This window comes from Protobothrops mucrosquamatus, unplaced genomic scaffold (assembly GCF_001527695.2).
Source record: "Protobothrops mucrosquamatus isolate PMUCROS unplaced genomic scaffold, P.Mucros_1.0 scaffold1857, whole genome shotgun sequence".
NCBI classification, from domain to species: domain Eukaryota; kingdom Metazoa; phylum Chordata; class Lepidosauria; order Squamata; family Viperidae; genus Protobothrops; species Protobothrops mucrosquamatus.
Window position 1 is genome coordinate 167,417 of NW_015387987.1, and position 18,820 is coordinate 186,236.

The 18,820-nt window shown below is 36.7% G+C and overlaps 1 protein-coding gene across 1 annotated transcript in view; it reads left to right on the top strand.

The window, feature by feature from the left end:
• The window catches only part of DGKI (diacylglycerol kinase iota), a 269,174-nt gene that overhangs the window by 123,784 nt on the left and 126,570 nt on the right, over positions 1 to 18,820 (top strand). The window contains exons 4-9 of the mRNA XM_029285555.1: positions 2,160 to 2,255; positions 3,914 to 3,988; positions 11,037 to 11,093; positions 12,433 to 12,498; positions 15,160 to 15,231; positions 16,922 to 17,038. Coding sequence (XP_029141388.1) covers positions 2,160 to 2,255; positions 3,914 to 3,988; positions 11,037 to 11,093; positions 12,433 to 12,498; positions 15,160 to 15,231; positions 16,922 to 17,038 — 483 coding nt within the window. The remainder of the gene's footprint in view (positions 1 to 2,159; positions 2,256 to 3,913; positions 3,989 to 11,036; positions 11,094 to 12,432; positions 12,499 to 15,159; positions 15,232 to 16,921; positions 17,039 to 18,820) is intronic.

Genomic DNA, 18,820 nt, shown 5'->3' on the forward strand with positions numbered 1-18,820 from the left:
AGCGAAAAGGTGGCGGAACTCAAACCTGGCCACGCCCCCATCAAACCCTAGGACCGCCCCTTTAGAAAAAAGATGCAAGTAAAATGTGGGAGGGGCTACTTCCGGTTTGGGAGGGGCTATTTCCGGTGCGGCCGGCCCGGAAAAAGGTGCCGGAACGCCGTTCCGCCGCGTTCCGGCAGAAAAAAAGCCCTGTATATATGTTATATATATATATATATATGCTTACTTTTTTCAATCAAAGTTACATAGTAGTTGCAGGCTTTCATATTTTTCATTAGACTAAAAAAAGAATACTTTAGTTATTTCTGCTAAAGTATTTTTACAGTCTTAACAATAAATTTGCCATTTGGATGAATTACCTTTTAACAAGTACCATTGATAGAAGGAAATCATTTAATAACTGCAGTTTAAACAGTCTGGGATATTGAAAATGAGTTTTAAAAGGTGACTGTACAGGTGATCTACAAGCAATTTGCTATCAGACACCATCTGGCTGGGAGGCACAAAAATCTTTTGTGACTATTTTTTTCAAGTGGAAGCCAAAATGTCAGTTCTGTGCAAAGTATCACAGTTCGATGTGCATTCATGTTTGTTTGTGTGTATTTGTATGTGTACATGTGTGTGTGCATGTGTATGTATGTATACATATGTTTCTATGTTTTATGTGTATGCACATATGCAACAAAACAGGGTCTTCTCATTCACATATTTCTATCAAGATTTTTTGTATGCTTGTGAAAGTTGGTATCAGAACTGCTTTATTTTTCTTTTTCTTAAATTTATTCTGAATTGTGAGCTTCAAGTTCCTAAAGCATGGGATTGATACACCAGTAAAAAATCTATTAGGCAAATGTCATTTCACCTTCTTTCGTACCAATTACAATGGCAGTCAATTATAGAGTGTCTCTTGAGTATTGTGGAAAGAAATTACGTCGTCGCTAAGAATCCCTAAGAGACTTGATGGCATATAATCAACCAATCAATCAAATTTGAGAATCTGAAATAAATAAATGATTGGCTGAGACTTTTGAGATGTTAATTAGAACAAGCAGAAGTATGTATTTAGATGAGTTTAGGAACAATTGAGGTACCTGCATTTTGATAAGGTCGTCATGAATGTGCCCCAAAGGATAGACACAATGAGATCCTTGGGACTACTATATGTCTGCTAGATAAAGCAAGATTTTATGCATTCTTTTATTTTTCCTTCTGAGTCAAAAGCTTGCTTTCCATATCTGCTATGTTACCATGGTAGATGGCAGATGGTTTACTAAATAAATCACAATGTCTGTGTTCACCCAAGATGCTTAACCATAAACCATAGTTTACAAATGACACTGGTTGGAGTTATAGAGTTGACTGGCTGAATGTAATGTGTGAACCCAGGCATGCTTATTTAGTTCACATTAGAGGCCCTGGTAAGCAGCTTTGCAATAAGTTTAATTGTGTGATGGCTGGATGAAGCAGCTGCATAAACTTTAGAATGAGAGGTGAATCCTGCTATTATCTTTTATTCCAGCAAGTTTATTTATTTATCTATTCATTCAATTTCTATAGTCGCCATCTCAATCAATGGCTCTGGGCAGCTTACAATTCAAAAAACATACAAATAAACAATAAAAAAGTTCAGATTCACATATGAACCTCATGCATTGAACAGACTTTTTCAAGCAAGTTTGGGATAATGATTGGAATAATTATCAACTGTATATTGGGTGTCCGTGCAGACCAGAGGTTTCTAAAGTTGACTTCAGACTTTTAGCCAATTTCTGTAAAACAGCAGAGCTCCCTAGTTCTTTTTCATTTGTGTAAGCCTTTTAAACAGCATGGGTTTATTTATGTTTACTTAGAAATAAGAGCTACTGTGTTAAATAGGACTTATTCCAGGGAAAATGGAAATATTAACATATTTTCTTTTTTTTTACAAAAGTAGTGACATATATTATTAGAATTAGCCTGGTAATATTTTAATATACAGTGTCATTTTTTTTATCTTGACTCACCTTGTTAATATTGTATTAACATAGTCAATTAAATAATTTTTGCCAATATAAATGTGTTAAGTAGTTAATTTCTGAAAGCATAGCATTAATAAAATCCAAGAAATGATCCTACTAATTTGTTTTAGAAGTAATCTATGTATGTATCGGTCTTTCCAGGAAAATGCAATAAATGGCGAACATCTCTGGCTGGAGACCAATGTATCTGGGGATCTGTGTTACCTGGGAGAGGAAGGCTGCCAAGTTAAATTCTCAGTGAGTGTCCTATTTTCAGAATTTCTGCAGTAAATCACTCCACTGTACATATACACTGTGAACTCTCTCCATTGGAACATGGTGGGATCATGCCTATACATCTGGGTGCCTTAGATGGAGATGGTAGCGATGGAACCTGGTTGATCCATCAGAGATCATAGAATATAATAACCACCTGAGGATTTCCAGCAAAGAAGACCAAAAGACATTCCATATAATTTTGGCTGTATTATTTTATTTCTAATTTAGAAACTACTGCTATAATCTGTTGCAGATGTTAGCAGATGTTTTTGCTATTGCAGGGAACATTATGATCAGAAAACCTATGAAGTCACTCAGTTGAATAGTGCATCATCTTCCTTCTCAGTATACTTTGAGGATTTTTACTCTAGCAATACATAGTGCTATTCTCCCCCCCCTCATGTTATCATTTTATATTTTTAAAAGAATATAAGAGATGATACGGGTAGAAGAATCACGTACAATAAAATACAGGTGGAGAAACAAATCTAAAATAGCAAAAACTGTATTAATTGGAAACATGTTATTGTAAGAAATTTTATAATGTTGAGTTTTGAGCTAAAATGTTTGGCCAACATGGGTCAACCTATTAAGGGAAGATTGTTCGGCATACATTAAATTAGTGCTCAAAGTTGTACGTTGAGCGTCTAACTCGAACACCCAAATTTTGAATGTGGCATGATTTCCTGTATAAGACTGTAGTCCAAAGATGGTTTCATAGTGTCATTCTGTCATCTTGATGTATCATTAATACAGAGGCTTATATTGCCAAGGTGATAGTATAGAACTTCTCCAGATCCTACCCACAGATTTGGAGTGGACTGCTCCAAATCAAATATAATCTTATTTGCAAAGTAAGGTACATGCTGCCATATCTACTCAGTAGAGAGCTGTTAATAACACCTTCATCACTATGTATTTTATGTACACTGAACCACGAAAGAAGTCAAGTGGAAAATCAAGTGAAGGCATATAGGAAGAAGAAGACTTATCACTGGCACCTGCTCTGCAGTGTCCTTGTACAATTAATGTGTGTGTATGAAAAAGTATAGATTGCATTCATATCTACAGGCTTCCCTTGCGGTATGCAAATTTACTATAATGTAATTGATCATTTTTGTCAAAACAATTGGTTGGTTTTTTTAAAAAAAAATCCCTCTACTATTCCATTTGTGCCAGCATAGTCAATTTCCACTAAAAATCTGAAAACATGTCAACTTCTTTTCACCAATACCACTGATCCCCCCCATAAAAATGCCTTTCTGCCGTTATTTATTGGGATATTTTCCCCTAGGTCCCCTGCTTACGTCTACACCTGCAGTAGCTACTATTGATATCATGGCTTCAAAAAGGCCATTAAAATCTTGTCCAACCTCCCCCCCCTACTAGAAATGAATATAAAAAGAACCTAACACTAGAAACAAAGTTGGATATATTGTGTCAAGCTGAGGCAGGTCTTCAATCGTAGGACGAGCTTTTATCCTGGGAAAATCTACATTTTGTTATTCACATATACATTTTTGCACGTGTATTTTGAGTATAAAGTAATTAACAATAGAGAATGTTTATTATACATGCACATTCTGGGACAAATGGACACTTCCCTTTGCTTTGTTTTTGTTCTGTTAATATTTCAGAAGTCAGCTGTTCGAAGAAAATGTGCTGCCTGCAAGATTGTGGTCCACAATGCCTGCATGGAGCAACTGGAAAAAGTAAGATGATGCCACCTGCTGGCCTACATGTGGCAAAGAGCACACTTCAACAAAATCATTTGTTTAGAAATTGAAACAACATTTGAAGTGAGATTTAGGTTAAAGTGCATTCTGTATGCCCAGTTTCCATTCCCTCACTTACAACAGTCACCATGGCTATAACCTGTATTCAGTTTTACATAAAGAACTGTTTTTACACAAAAACTGTATTCAGTTTTACACAAAGCACCTTTTCTGACTCACACATTTTATTAAAAGCCAAAATCTGCAGCTCACTTCTGTCAGATGGAAAAATGGGTGGAGGTGGGGTTGGGGGGAAGAACGGGCGGAGAAGTTGGCTGCTTATGCAGATGCAGCAATGTGTGAAACAAATTACAAGAGCCTTATCAATTAGTAATTATACTGTGTTAAAAATCCAATTTTCTATCAGTCCATGCATCTGATAAAGTGGGCAGTAGCTCATAAAATTTTATGCTTTTTTAAAATAAAATATGTCAGTTGAAAAAGGTGCTACCAGACCCCTCCTAATTTTTTGACACAATAAACCAGGGTTCCCCAACCTTTCCGGCTTTGAGGACGGGTGGTGGTGGGGAGAGTAGAGGGGATGGTTCCGTGCAACTGGCCGGCAAGCATGCATGTGCACATACAGCTCCATTTGCGCAAGCGGTGGGCACGCACAGAAGTGCTTGCCCGCTGCTCGTGCAAGTGGGGATGCATGCACAGGCATGCATGCTCACTCACTGCTTCTGTGGCCCAGTTCCAAATGGGGACCCCTGCAATAGACTAATACAGTGCTCACCCTATTCATTTTTTATTGAATTCTTCTGTTTTCTCGTCAGCCCTCCAAGGTAGTCCAGACAAGGTAGTCCACCCATCAGTACCAACTCTAACATTATTGTAAGGTTAATTAACAGAATTGTGTAAATCTGAAAGTACATCTCTCCTCCCTCATCTTTGCAATCCAAGAAGCTATGGAGGGTATCTTCCGAGATGTTTGCCATGTTCCCATTCCTTCTGGGGGCTCAGCTGCCTCTTATCTGACTGTTGCCTAGTCTGTGGCTCTTCCTCTTGTTTCCCAAGGTCAATCTCACATACCATTACCAATTTTTCTTTTGGTTGCTACAGAAATGATGATGTTTCCCTGCACCTCTTATTTGGTCAGAGTATAGAACAGGGGTCTCCAAACTTGGCAACTTGAAGACTTGTGGACTTCAACTCCCAGAATTCCTCAGCCAGCCATGCTGCCTGGGGAATTCTGGAAGTTGAAGTCCGCAGGTCTTAAAGTTGCCAAGTTTGGGGACCCCTGGTATAGAAAGTAATGGGGCAAGGCATCAATACTCCTTACAAAGCTAACTGGATGTAAAGTTAAAGTTAATTAAAGTTAATTAATTACAATTAATTTAATATTGGTGAAGTTAATTAACTTATAATAGAATATCTTCCACTGGCCCAAGGACAGACAACTTTGTGTTGCAGAGCAGACCTTATAGATGTGACAGTTTGATCCTTCCTACTTTCTTAGTTTGGGTCCATTCTGCCTAATGTTAGAGACAACTCAAGTTTGAGTTAGATAAGCAAAGGTATTCATCTAAAATATAAATAGGATGATGAGTTAACACAATATATATGATGTTTGTTCTCTAATGCAAATGCTAGATTTCTTTACTGTGGTTATTCTCTATTCATCAGCAAATATGAAAAGAATATTCTGTAGAAGAGTAACCAGATTGTATTTCTTATAAGGAAATACATATCCTGTGATACGTTAGAGAATAATTTTGTTTTGGATGCTTTATTTTTTTGAATAGTCAATATAATGTCACAAATATAATGTGAATATAATGTCACAAACTAGCCTTTTTCTTATGATAGGTCATGCCACAAATCAGTGCCTTTTTATCATGCTGCAAACAATCTGCTTTTTGATTGATTTGAAAGAAAACACACGTTTCTGTGACCTATAATTGTTGTATAAGCTATGTGGAGCAGGCAAGATAATGTTTTTTTTATTTACAAAAAAGAAGCAATCATCCTGGTAATTGTATACTTCACCAAGGAACCATGTTTGGTTCTGTTTTGTTTTGATTACCAAGAGCAAATAGACTTGTGGCACAGGAAAGAGTAATGAATACACGGTCATAGGCTTTTATTTTCAGTAATCTGATTTTGTCAATTGCATGAAGGGATGCCTTAAGTGTGCACACTAGTCTACATTGCAGATGTATGTTTGTGTCATCAAAATGCATATTTTTAAAATGCATATATTTCCCTGCTAGGCAGGGAAGAAAGTTCTGAAAGGCTGGAAGTTCTAAAAGTTGGTCCAATTTTCTTGGTGAGGTTTAACAGAAATAACCAATATCTCCCCCTACAAATTTGTTACTCAAGGTGTCTCAAGGAATTCATCATGAATATAGTTATAAAGGACTCTAGATCAGCTATTACCACTCAATTGATATTTTAATAATAAGCTGGCTGTGGGTTTTCTTTTCTTCAAAACTATGTTAATCTAGATTAGTTTATGAGGAAAATTCATGACCAGCTCATTATTTAAATCTACCTTAAACTTATCTTGTATAATATATCAGGGGTTTTCAAACTTGGCCCTTTTATATGACTTGTGGACTTCAACTCCCAGTATTCCTCAGCCAGGCACGCTGGCTGAGGAATTCTGGGAGTTGAAGTCCACAAGTCATAAAAGGGCCAAGTTTGAAGACCCCTGTAATATATTATCTACTCTATTGGATGCCTAGAATTTAAAATGCAATTTTAAACAATATGATTATATTTTAGGTAGTATTTTTTTATTGTGACATGATCTAGAATAGAATAGAATAACAGAGTTGGAAGGAACCTTGGAAGTCTTCTAGTCCAATCCCCTGCTTAAGCAGGAAACCCTATACCATTTCAGAAAAATGTTGTCCAATCTCTTCTTAAAAACTTCCATTGTTGGCACATTCCCAACTTCTGGATGCAAGTTGTTCCACTGATTAATTGTTCTGTCAGGAGATTTCTACTTTGCTTCTCTCTTTGATCAGTTTCCATCCATTGTTTCTTGTCCTGCCTTCAGGTGCTTTGGAAAATAGCTTGACTCCCTCTTCTTTGTGGCAGCCCCTGAGCTATTGGAATACTGCTATCATGTCACCCCTCGTCCTTCTCTTCATTAAACTAGACATACCCAATTCCAGCAACCGGTCTTGATAGATCCCCTAATCATTTTTGTTGCTCTTCTCTGCACTCTTTCTAGAGCCTCAACATCTTTTTTATATCGTGGCGACCAAATCTGGATGCAGTATTTCAAATGTGGCCTTACCAAGGCATTATAAAATGGTATTAACACTTCATGTGATCTTGATTCTGTCCCTTTGTTAATGCAGCCTAGAACTGTGTTGGCTTTTTTGGCAGCTGCAGCACACTGCTGGCTCATATTTAAGTAATTGTCCACTAAAACGCCAAGATCCCTCTCACAGTTACTACTATTGAGCAGGTACCACCTATACTATACCATTGCATTTGGTTTTTCTTGCCTAAATATAGACCCTTACTTTTTTCACCATTGAATTTCATTTTGTTAGGCAGCACCCAATGTTCAACTCTGTCAAGATCCTTCTATATCTTAAGGCTATCTTCTGGAGTATTGGCTATTCCTGCCAGTTTGGTGTCATCTACAAATTTGATGAGTGCCTCATCTATCCTCTCATCCAAATCATTGATGAAGGTGTTGAAAAGTACTGGGCCTAAAGCAGAGCCTTGGAGTATCCCACTGCATACTCCATGTAGATGTAGTTCCATTGAGGACCACACACATTGAGTGTGCTTGGTCAGCCAAGCACACACATTGAGGACCACACATTGAGTGTGCTTGGTCAGCCAATTACGAATCCATCTGGTGGTGATGCTGTCTAACCCACATTTTTCTATCTTATCAAATAGCAGGTTGTGGTCTACTTTATCAAATGCCCTACTGAAGTCCAAGTAAATTATATCCATTGCATTCCTCTGGTTCACTAATTTTGTCACTTTGTCAAAGAATGCAATAAGATTTGTCTGGCATGATCTGTTTTTGACAAACCTGTGTTGTCTTTTGGTTATGACTTTGTTTGTCTCTAGGTGTTCGCTGATTCGTTCCTTGATTATCTTTTCCAGAATCTTCCCAGGTATTGAGATACGGCTGATAGGGCTGTAGTTTCAGAGAATCTATTTTCTGTAGTTTCCTGGATCCATTTTTTTCCACTAGCAAAAAAAAAAATAAAAAAAAAATCTATCAAGCTATTGGAAATGAAAAGGCAACACTTAAGACAGATTATCAAAATTAGTACTTTGATCACTATACATTCCTGAAGTGTATAATATTTACATTATAATTTTAGATGAATTTATAGTTAGGAGATTTAATGATGTTTTATTGTGTGAGCCAGTTAGAGGTTGGTAATGTGATTGGCTTACAAATAATTTTAAATAAACAATTATTAATGGGAGAGGGTTTACTTAAATTCTCTAGGAGCTCTATAGGTCTAGAACACTTAGGAATTTGATTTGTTTTTTTCTCTTCGTTTTTAAGGATAACATGTTTTATTCTATTTTTTTTAAAGATTCTATTCACTTCTTCTCTTGTAAACTGTGTAAGCTGTGAGCTTCTCTGGGAGAAAGAAGAGTAAATGATTATAATAACCAATACTTGATTAATTTCTAAATTGCAAAATAGAATCAAATCTTAAATATTCATTCTCAAATGTGAAGAGAATTCAGAAGAAGATTAATTATATTTTCTCGGTCCTTGGCTTTGTGGTCTTTTGAGGATTTGACTGAAAATAATTTATTATACTTAATTTAATAACATTTAGCAAGAGACTACACATCTGCTATCTCATTCTCCTTTTCTTCTCTCTCCCAATAACATCTGGTAATATCACACATGTGATGCAGGTGCCCCTATGTTGGAATTTTTAATGTGCATTTCCAGGATTTTGTAGGAATAGTGATGCTCATTGCAAAGTATTTTGGATCACACGCATCCCTACTGATCCATTTATGTTACCCACAGGCCATTTTATAAGCCATGGATCTTCCAATCTAATCTCAAAGGATTGTAATAGCCAATCCATTAAAATACAGTGAAATTGTTAAAATAGAATAGCTAAAAAGAGACAAAACCAAATAGAAAAATATTCAGTTAAAAGAGAATGTACTAAAGAAAGGTAAGTCCTTCATCAGACACTGAAATCAAGTTAGATTCATTGGTAAATGGGACTTCCAAATAGATAACATTATCCTGCTATGGAAGAGAATATCACATAGGACCTTTCTCCCCTTCAATTATTTTTTTTATTCCACATGAAACTTTACAGCCCCTTCATTGCTGTTTTGCCTGACCCCTGTTGCTGAAAGCTGTTGGCATGATTTCTTAACATTTTGAACAATTTTGTATGTTCCACCCAATGTCATTCTAAGGTTTGCAAACTATATTAAATGTTCCTCTGAGCCACCAAAAAAAACACTGTCCATTCCTGCTATTGTCCTATGAAATAGTATAGATATAATAGAGGGTGGTAACTCTTTATGTTTTTACTCACCACAAATGGATAACCTACCATGAGGTTTGCTAGCTGATACATACATGTTGATTGTGGTGTCTTTGGTACTCTTTGAGTTTGGTTGTTGTCTTGCAGATGCTTCATTACCAAATTAGGTAACATCATTACTGCTACTAATGAAACATCTGCAAGAGAACCACCAAGCTCAAAGACCACCAAGAACTTCACAGTTCAACCTTGAGCTACAAATACTCTCTTCTATTGATTGACTCAAAGTCATTCAGGGGAATATTTGAAATTTTGTCCTCCCTGTTGTACTCTTTTACCTTAACTATTATAGCATATAATATTTTCTGGGGGAAATCATCATGTTGCATTTGAAAAAGGTTTGAATTTTTTTTGGACTGGGCTATGATCCTCTTCAATTAAGCTGATGTTCCTATTACGCATACTATCCATGTGTACCATCACATATTTGGGTAATGAAATATTCATGTGTCCTCCAGTCAGTGTCTCTGACTATCATGCTTTGAACATATTACAAAAGAAGACACTACATTTATGCATGGAGGCATTCTCCATTCTCCATCCACCTGGGAAATCTGGCTTCACACAGATGAGTGGTTTTTCTCATGTACGAGCTTGGCATCCCACCCCAGAAACTGGACAGGGCCACAGAGGCAAAAGCAGTGGAATCAAGTGGCACTGAGAAAAAATGAAAATGTCTTTGTCATTCCCATTACATACACTTCTAGGTCAAAGTGTACCTCTATAAGCATTGGTATGGTATCTATACTGTATTGTACATGGAAAGAGAGAGACAAGAGAGAAGTGTGTTTCTTCCCTTAGTGTTATTCCCACAAAATGCAATTTGAAATTATATTGAGGATTTCTATAGAGGAAGGATGTTCTCGCTCGTGGTCTCTGCACATGGAGGGTGATAGAGGGAATAGAGTTAGTGCATTCATTCCTTTCCTCTTTTTGTGTTCATAATATCCTTGATTTAAAAATGCTTGGAGTGAGCTGTAAAGTTCAATACATTCATACAAAACTGCATTCCATTTATCACAGCAAAGATGGTATAACTACTGCATGTCAATAATATTTCTTTATGCTTTTCATAAAGTAGTCATTTCACATCTCCGTATATCTGTTTTCTGGCACTATGAGCATTTGAATCCTGGCAATATAAATGACATATCTTGAATTGCCTAGAAATGATTTGCAAATTACTTTGGGAATCTGCCATTTAAATGTGACTATCAAACTGAATGTGTTCCTCTGCTTTCTCATTAGCTTTCAGTACTTTATTTTGGCTTTCTGGTTCATTGCTTCTATTATCCCTAATACCAAATTTGAGGAAATAATAATTTGTAACATGGAACCAAGTTAGTTTGGGGAATTATCATAGGTTGGAGTAGTTTGTGAGGCTTGTTGTGGATTTTCTGCTTGATTGTTCTAAAGACAAATTAGTAATCAGTACTGTTTGGTCTCTTGGTTTGCTTCCCTCCTGACAGATTAACTTCCGGTGCAAGCCAACTTTTCGAGAAGGCAGTTCCAGATCACCAAGAGAGGTGAGTGGCAGGAGACAGATTGATACAGGTAGCCTTACCTGAATGACACTTATTACTAAGATGTCTGAGTGTGATGAAATGAAATAAGAATATGGATTCCCAGAAGGGAGGGGTGCATTCCAGAGGAGTAAGAGGCATCTCAGTCTGAATATTATGTGTGACAGTGTCAAGCACAAAGGATCAGGGCCATTTGTTGAGTTTCAACACAGAAGTTTTACTCAAGCCTATACACAAGAATCCAGTCAACTAAAGTTCAATACTAAATTGGCACCAGATAAGGCATAATGGAATTCAAGAGGGATTGGACTTGGATCGTTTATGGCCATGTAAGGACTCTAAGCTGATGACATGTTTAACTCTGTCCCCCAGCTCTGCCTGCTTTTCTCCTACAGATAGAAAAAGCACCATCCTAGTAATTTCCAGAGTATATTGTAAAGAGAGTAGAGTCCTCAGTCCAGTGGTGGGATTCAGCCAGTTCTCACCTCTTTGGCAGAACCAGTAGCTAATTTTTTGTTGCCCAGGCCCAGAATGGACTTCCAGAAATGGCATCCACACAGAGAACCAGTTGTTCACATATTTGAATCCCACCACTGCCTCAGTCTGGCAAAATTTGGGCTATAGGTGTGAGAATAAGAAAGAACTCAGCTTGGAAGGATCACCACATGTCATTCTTAGTTTTAGGCCTGAAACTGATTGTCCAATAGGCCTGTGCAGGATGACTTTTGCTTCGATAAAGTGCTCTGTGCTATGGAAGTAAAATGAGTTTTCTCACTAAAGCAAAAAAAGAGACACACTGAAGTCCACCCATATACTTTTGTGCATTATGCAAATGTAGAATAGAATTAATTCAGTAATTGGATTAGGGGTATTGTGTAGGCATATTTGGCCCTAATAACTGGGAAGAACTGGAAAGTAAACATTTCACAGAAATAACCACAATGGATAAATATGGGAGTTCTAATCCCACACATCTAAAAGGCATTAGATTTCAAAAGGTTAAACTAGGAAGTCCTATGGCTTAGATCTAGCCTAAAAACTACAGTGGCTTTGAGAGTTATTAAAGATTCCAGGTTGCAGCCAGTTCTTTTCAGCCTCATGGCAAGTTTCTATTATAAAATAATAGAACATGTTGGTGTGCTTCATCAGAACTATTCCTCCTTTACTTATCATGAGCTATTCCTCCTTTACTTATCATGCATGATTACATTTTGCCAATGTGAGGCAATGTCTTTACCCTCTTATACATGAGTTGATCAAGGTTCTATAAATAGAGTTGGGGTTTGATTGGAGTGTATTTTAAATCAATTCTATTCCTTGGTTGTGTTTTCCTACTCTACAGAATTTCGTTCGACATCACTGGGTTCACAGAAGACGACAGGAAGGGAAATGTAAACAGTGTGGAAAGGTAGAAATAATGCCATCAAAATCTGTAAAAAAAAGTAATTATAAGTTCTAGTCTTTGGGTGTCTTTTCTTCTAGCAACATAATAAACCTCTTTAAAAGTTTTTTGTTCTGCTTTTTGTGTTTGTTTTCCTGTTCAGATATTAAAATTGAAGCCTGTACTGTAGATTTTAATGACTTCATTTTTGCCATTCCTGCCTTCCCTACCAAATTTTGAAAGGTATCCTCTGTCTGCTAGAAACTTACCCACTTATGCTATAGCTGTGACTTGGGCTGCAAAAAAACAGATAAAAAAATAAGGTGACAGCAATGTTAGAATCTATATTTTTAGTACCTCTTTACTGCTATCTAGTGGCTGTTCAGATGTTTGCAAGTCAGACATCTTACCAGTGTGCATCGATACTGTTTGGTTTAAGATTTAGAAATCTATGTAAACCTCTGATAAGATCTGAGCAATCTGAAAGTCAAAAATATCAACTTCTGGGACTTTTAAAAACTGCTTCCTTATAAACTCATATTTAATGCTCTTTATTGCCCCAGTTCTCAATTTAGCAAATCTGAAAAAAAGAAGAAGCAATTTGTCAGACGTGCAGAAAAGAATAATGGCTCTATTATCTCCGAGCAGCATCTTTTATTTTTCACATCATTCATTCCTCTGAGAAGTCATTTTTTAAATTATTACTTTTGTAATAAACTAGATAATTTCACCATCTTTCTCCTACTCTTAAAAAAGCTCAAATCTCTGATTCTCAACATGTACCAATTATACAGTTGATGCAGTTTTTGAACTGCATTCATTGAATTCCCCAAAACCAAACTTTATTGTTAATATGAATTAGCAGGAGATAATAGATTGTGTTATTAGTGGTGGGATTCAGCCAGTTCGCACCACTTCGGCAGAACTGGTAGCTAATTTTTTGTTGCCCAGGCCCAGAATGGACTTCCAGAAGCGGCATCCACACAGAGAACCGGTTGTTCACTTATTTGAATCCCACCACTGTGTGTTATACCAAAGGGATAACTGCTAGAAGCTATAGCTGAAGGTCCAAAAACATTCTCTGTGTACATGAGGTCCAAGATTAAAAACAACAATACATCATTACTAATTGTTGTAGCATGGCCAGTATCACAAGTATCAAATTTGGACATTTATCAGAAATCCTAAATCAATGCAGAAGATACGGTACTTCTAACAGTGCAAACGTTATTATATAAACAGTGCAACCATGATTGTTGTACGCTCTTGTATGCTCTTGGTGTGATGGGCAGCCATATAAATTTAATCAATAAATTAAATACATACATACATACCCACTTTGCACCAAGGTTTCAGCCTCTACCTTAGTATTCTAGTTTTCACACCCCATTTCTTCAGGATTAATATTGCTAATTGGGATACTTTCCTTGATTTGTAGAACCATGGCAGTGACCCTGAGTAAATCAAAAGTAGGCCCTGCAGTTTGAGAACTTCTTGTTTTTGTTTTTGGTTCCTTGGTTATTTGTTTCTGCCAAGGGATATGAATGGAGCTATTTGGATTAGTTATAAATGATAAATTTGGGCACTGTGTTCTGGATAGCAGCATGTATATATAATGGTCCATTGGGTTGTTTTTATATATATAAGGATTTAGGTTCATGCCCATTGTGTAATCTCACAGTATTCTATTTATTTAAATTCACTCAGACTTGCCTTGAACTGCAAGATGGATGGCAAAGAAATTTGATTGATGAATGAATGAATAAACGAATGAATGAATGAACAAATGAATGAATGAATAAATAAATAAATAAGAGATTTCTAAAGCTTCTCATCTCACAATTTGTGACTCTGGGTGATATATAACAATCAAAATTAATAAATAAAAGTTTATAAAGGAAGAATTTTTATACAAAACCAAAATAAGCACCCCCCCCCATAATTCACACATGATTGAGGCTGGCAATAATAATATACACTCTCATCACATCCTCTACAGCAGCCTACAGCCCAGATAAATAGGAATTAACACCAAACAATCAAGCAATAAACAATAATAAGTATTAGTATTAATAATAATGCTAATGAAAGAACTACCAAGGAGAAAACAACAACCCTTCCCCCCAACACTGGCATGTATATATATACACTCACTATATATAAACACTCACTCAGTATCACACTCACTAGCTCTGATGATGTTACCTTGTCAAGTACTGAAATGTCTGCAAACAAACAACCGAGATCAGAGCATATTAAGGTCTCAACAATTTAACTCTCAGCTACATATATTATGTTCTATTAGAGTTACCGTGTATCTCACCTCTATCCAAAAGTTGATGGTTTGGTCTATATCAGCTCTAGGCTCAGGTTGGTAAAATATATTTTTTCCTATATTGAATATAGAATATTTAAGTATTCTATATTGAATAACAATAAACTGTTATTTCAGAAATAAGTGAACAATTTCAGTTATTTCAGAAATTTTGGCAGAGCTTAATCAGAGCATTTTGAGATGAGTTTGGAAAGTAAAGATATCTATCATCAGTGAATATAGCTTCGACTTTAGCAGCTGTCATATATCATGTGACTATTAAAGCTATGTGTTAGCCATTAACAGCCTCAATTATATTTGGGAAAAATATGTGAAATGTTAATTGGTGATGCAACAAACTCTTATGATTTCAGGGATTTCAACAAAAATTCTCCTTTCATAGTAAAGAGATTGTGGCTATCAGCTGTTCATGGTGCAAGCAAGCGGTAAGTCATTTTCTCAAAGGGTTCCTGCAAATTTTAGCCTACAGTAGCTTTGATGCTGTGATTTCACACATAGCATCCCCATGAAACAAGAGCCCATGGGTGGAGTCAATTCTGCTTTTTATTCCCCATTTCCTTCCTGTTACAGAAATATTGAAAACTGACAGCAGAAAAAGTCTTAGTATGCCCTTTGAGTCTGCCCTTTGAGTTTTTAAAAAAACTTTTAATCTTTTTGCCAGATAATGGACATTTGTTTATCCCAAGCAGGCTAAACCACTGGAGGTTGGTGCCAAGATTCCACTATTCTTTCTTTGAAGTGATATTTTTCTAACATTACTATTGTACTTCCCTCCTGTCAGTTTGAGATTATGCCCCATGTTCTTGATTTTTCCTTAATATTAAAAATAACTGCCTACTAGAACCTTATTTACATTCTGAATATATTTAAAGGCTTCAGCCACATTCCTCACTTTCCTTCTGTCTTCTATACATATTCAGTTCCTCAATCTTTCCCGATATTGTTTTGTCCCTCAGACCTTGCACCATTTTTGTTGTCCATCTCTGGATTTGCTCAATCTTAAAATGCCTTTTTTTTTAAAAAAAAAAAGCAAGGTCTTCAGAACCGGACATAGTATTCCAAATGGGGTCTGACTTAAAGTGCTATATACCAAGATTAGGACCTCCTTTTTCCTGCTGGTGATCCCTCTAGTGATGCATCCCAGAATTTTGTTTGCCTTCATAGCTGCCACACTGTGTACTCATTTTGCAGTCATCTGTTATGAGCACACCTAAATCCTTTTTTTTCCTTTCTTCTAATCCCCAATACTGTATCCTGCCAGAGGTCTCTTTTTCCCAAGCACATAATCTTACATTTAGAAACATTGAATTGCAGTTTCCACATTTTTGATCAATTTTCCAGCAATGCCAAATCATTTTCTGTGTTACAAATGAGCCCAGGAGCATCAACCCCATTATACATCTTTATATCATCAGCGTTATGTATTTACTATATAAATAAAGAGGAACATCTGTTGGGTTATTGAATTAGAAGGTCCTCGTTCACCAGAAAACATACCAAAAAAAGCAAGGGATTGGCTATGCACTTGTTTGGGGAATATAAAAAAGAGAAAGTGGCTTGTGAAATAGCTCAGGGGCCGTGGTGGCACAGTGGTTAGAATGCAGTACTGCAGGCTAATTCTGCTGCCTGCTGGCTGCCTCCAGTTTGGCAGTTCGATTCTCACCAGCTCGAGATTGACTCAGCCTTCCACCCTTCCAAGGTTGGTAAACTGAGGACTCAGATTGTTGGGGACAATACGCTGACTCTGTAAACCGCTTAGAGAGGGCTATGAAGCAGTATATAAGTCTAAGTGATATTGCTATTGCTTATGGTTAGGTTAATTGTGCCAATTGTGATCTGAGCTGAAAGAAGGCAAAGCAGCATAGATGTACATGAATTTCACATGTCCTTTTTTCATATGGAACCCTCTCTTCTTTCAATACAGAACATATTCTGTGTGGACAGAACAGTGTTAAAGATATGTATGCTTTGGGCCTAAAATGCTGCAAAGCAAGGGAAGAGGAAGATTGGGATATGTCTTTTCCTAATACTGATGTTTTTATTTACCCCCCTTCTCACGTTTGCCCTTCTCCATACTCTTCATTTCACAGAGGCCTCTGCTTTTCTTTCCTCTAGTTTCACAATAAAGTCACCTGCTTCCTGCTGCAGCACATTGAGGAGCCCTGTTCCTTAGGAGCTCATGCTGCTGTTATTATCCCCCCCACCTGGATCATTAAGGTGAAGAAACCTCAGGTAACAGCATGCTTCTGCCTGTTCTGACAGTGTGGATTGGTTCACTTGGCTGAAGACTGCTGGTATTCCTGTGTGGAAAAACATGCTATACTGCCTTTGGCTGCTATAAGCTATTACCCCTAATTGCTACAAGACATTGTCTTCTCTTTCCATATAGTTTTTCTAAAACTTTATTTTATGTAACTATTTAAAACCTGGTACAGTAAAATGTTAGACTTTCGGAATTGTGGTCAAAAGCAACCATTTCTTCCTTCCAGGAAGCAGTTTAAATATACATGTATTAATTAGGATTGTTAAACAGCCATTTTAAGAATCTGGAGAATCCTTTCTTGTTGAGATCTCAAATGAAAACTGATTTCCACGTTCAGCCTTCCAGCAGTGGGTGTAGCCAGAAGCAAAAGCAGGCATGATCAGATCCCACAGGAAACATACTGTAGTTGAAGTCAAATGAACAGGCTTTTCAAACTGAACAATTTGGAAAGTGGCCATGGTTCATGTAAAGCTAGCCCAGGTTTTCCAGGTGATCCTTGGTCTGCTTTAATGAGGTAGTTGCTCAACTCGTTTGTTCCTCCATTAGTCTCTTGATTCAATCTGTGGTCTGCTGGATTGAACATTATTCTCCAAGCTGGAGAATGTGGAGAAGGGACATATCATAAAATGTTGTGTTAGAAGTAACATTCTTATCTACTGCCTTGGAACTTGGGATATTTTCACCAGGGTTTCCAATTAATATGCTTGCAATCTATAGATCAGTTATTATTTTTTTTACTAGTATGCTTGCTATTTTTGAGTTTGAGCAGGTATTTTAAACTAAATTATCTTAGGAAAAAAATATATAGTGCAGCAGAAGAACAACCATTCATAATCTTGGACAGATTATACCATTCAATGGACCTTTGGGCTAACATATCTACTTCTGTTTTAAACATCTATAGGTAGATAATAAAACAATATTCAAAGTTATTTTAGGGGAATTTTATTTGTTTTCTTTTAAAAAAGGGCTTTGCTCCATAGAGATATCTGGAAATCACAGTGTCTTCCCTTAGAATTGCTGTACTGTGATAAATGCTTTCCTTTTCACAGCAAATGATACTTTGGTGATTTGAAATACTTTGAGTTCTCTCCATTATGAAAAGATGGAATATATGGAGTGGAGAAAAGTGTTCATGTGTTCAGAGAAATTATGAAAGGAGCTGTTGTGTGGATTCCAGACTTTCTATTAAATGCATGGATAAATGTGGGAAATTGAGCCTGGAGGTACTCCTTCAGAAGGAAGATGAAAATAATCTCTGCAATGGAATATATAATTTTTGGATCTTGGATCAGCAAGAGAATCCAAAACACTAATAACAACAACAATAACAACAAACAAACATAGACCAACCCAAGAAAGAATAATAATTTCTTTGTGCTTGAACTGGAATTATTGTGATGGATTTTTTGAAATGTTCCTTAATGAGGAGCAATATGACCCTTGATATTTTTTTTACTAAAAGAGGAATTTGGCTTCACAACCCTGTTATAAAGAGCTCTGGGTTGAAATGTGCTTCCAGTTGCTCAGAAATTCTCTTCCACTGCAAAATAAGTATTTATTTTTTTAATCTTATTTTAAGAATACATGAACATATCTCATGTGGTTGAGCTTATTTTATACCTGGAGATGGCAGAAGGTGCTAAAGCTGAGATTATTTTTGTAACACATCTCTCCATGACTTTGAAGCCTGCCTGGCTGCCCACACATCTGAAAGACTCATGAGAAGTCTTCCTGCATGCTTCCCTCCT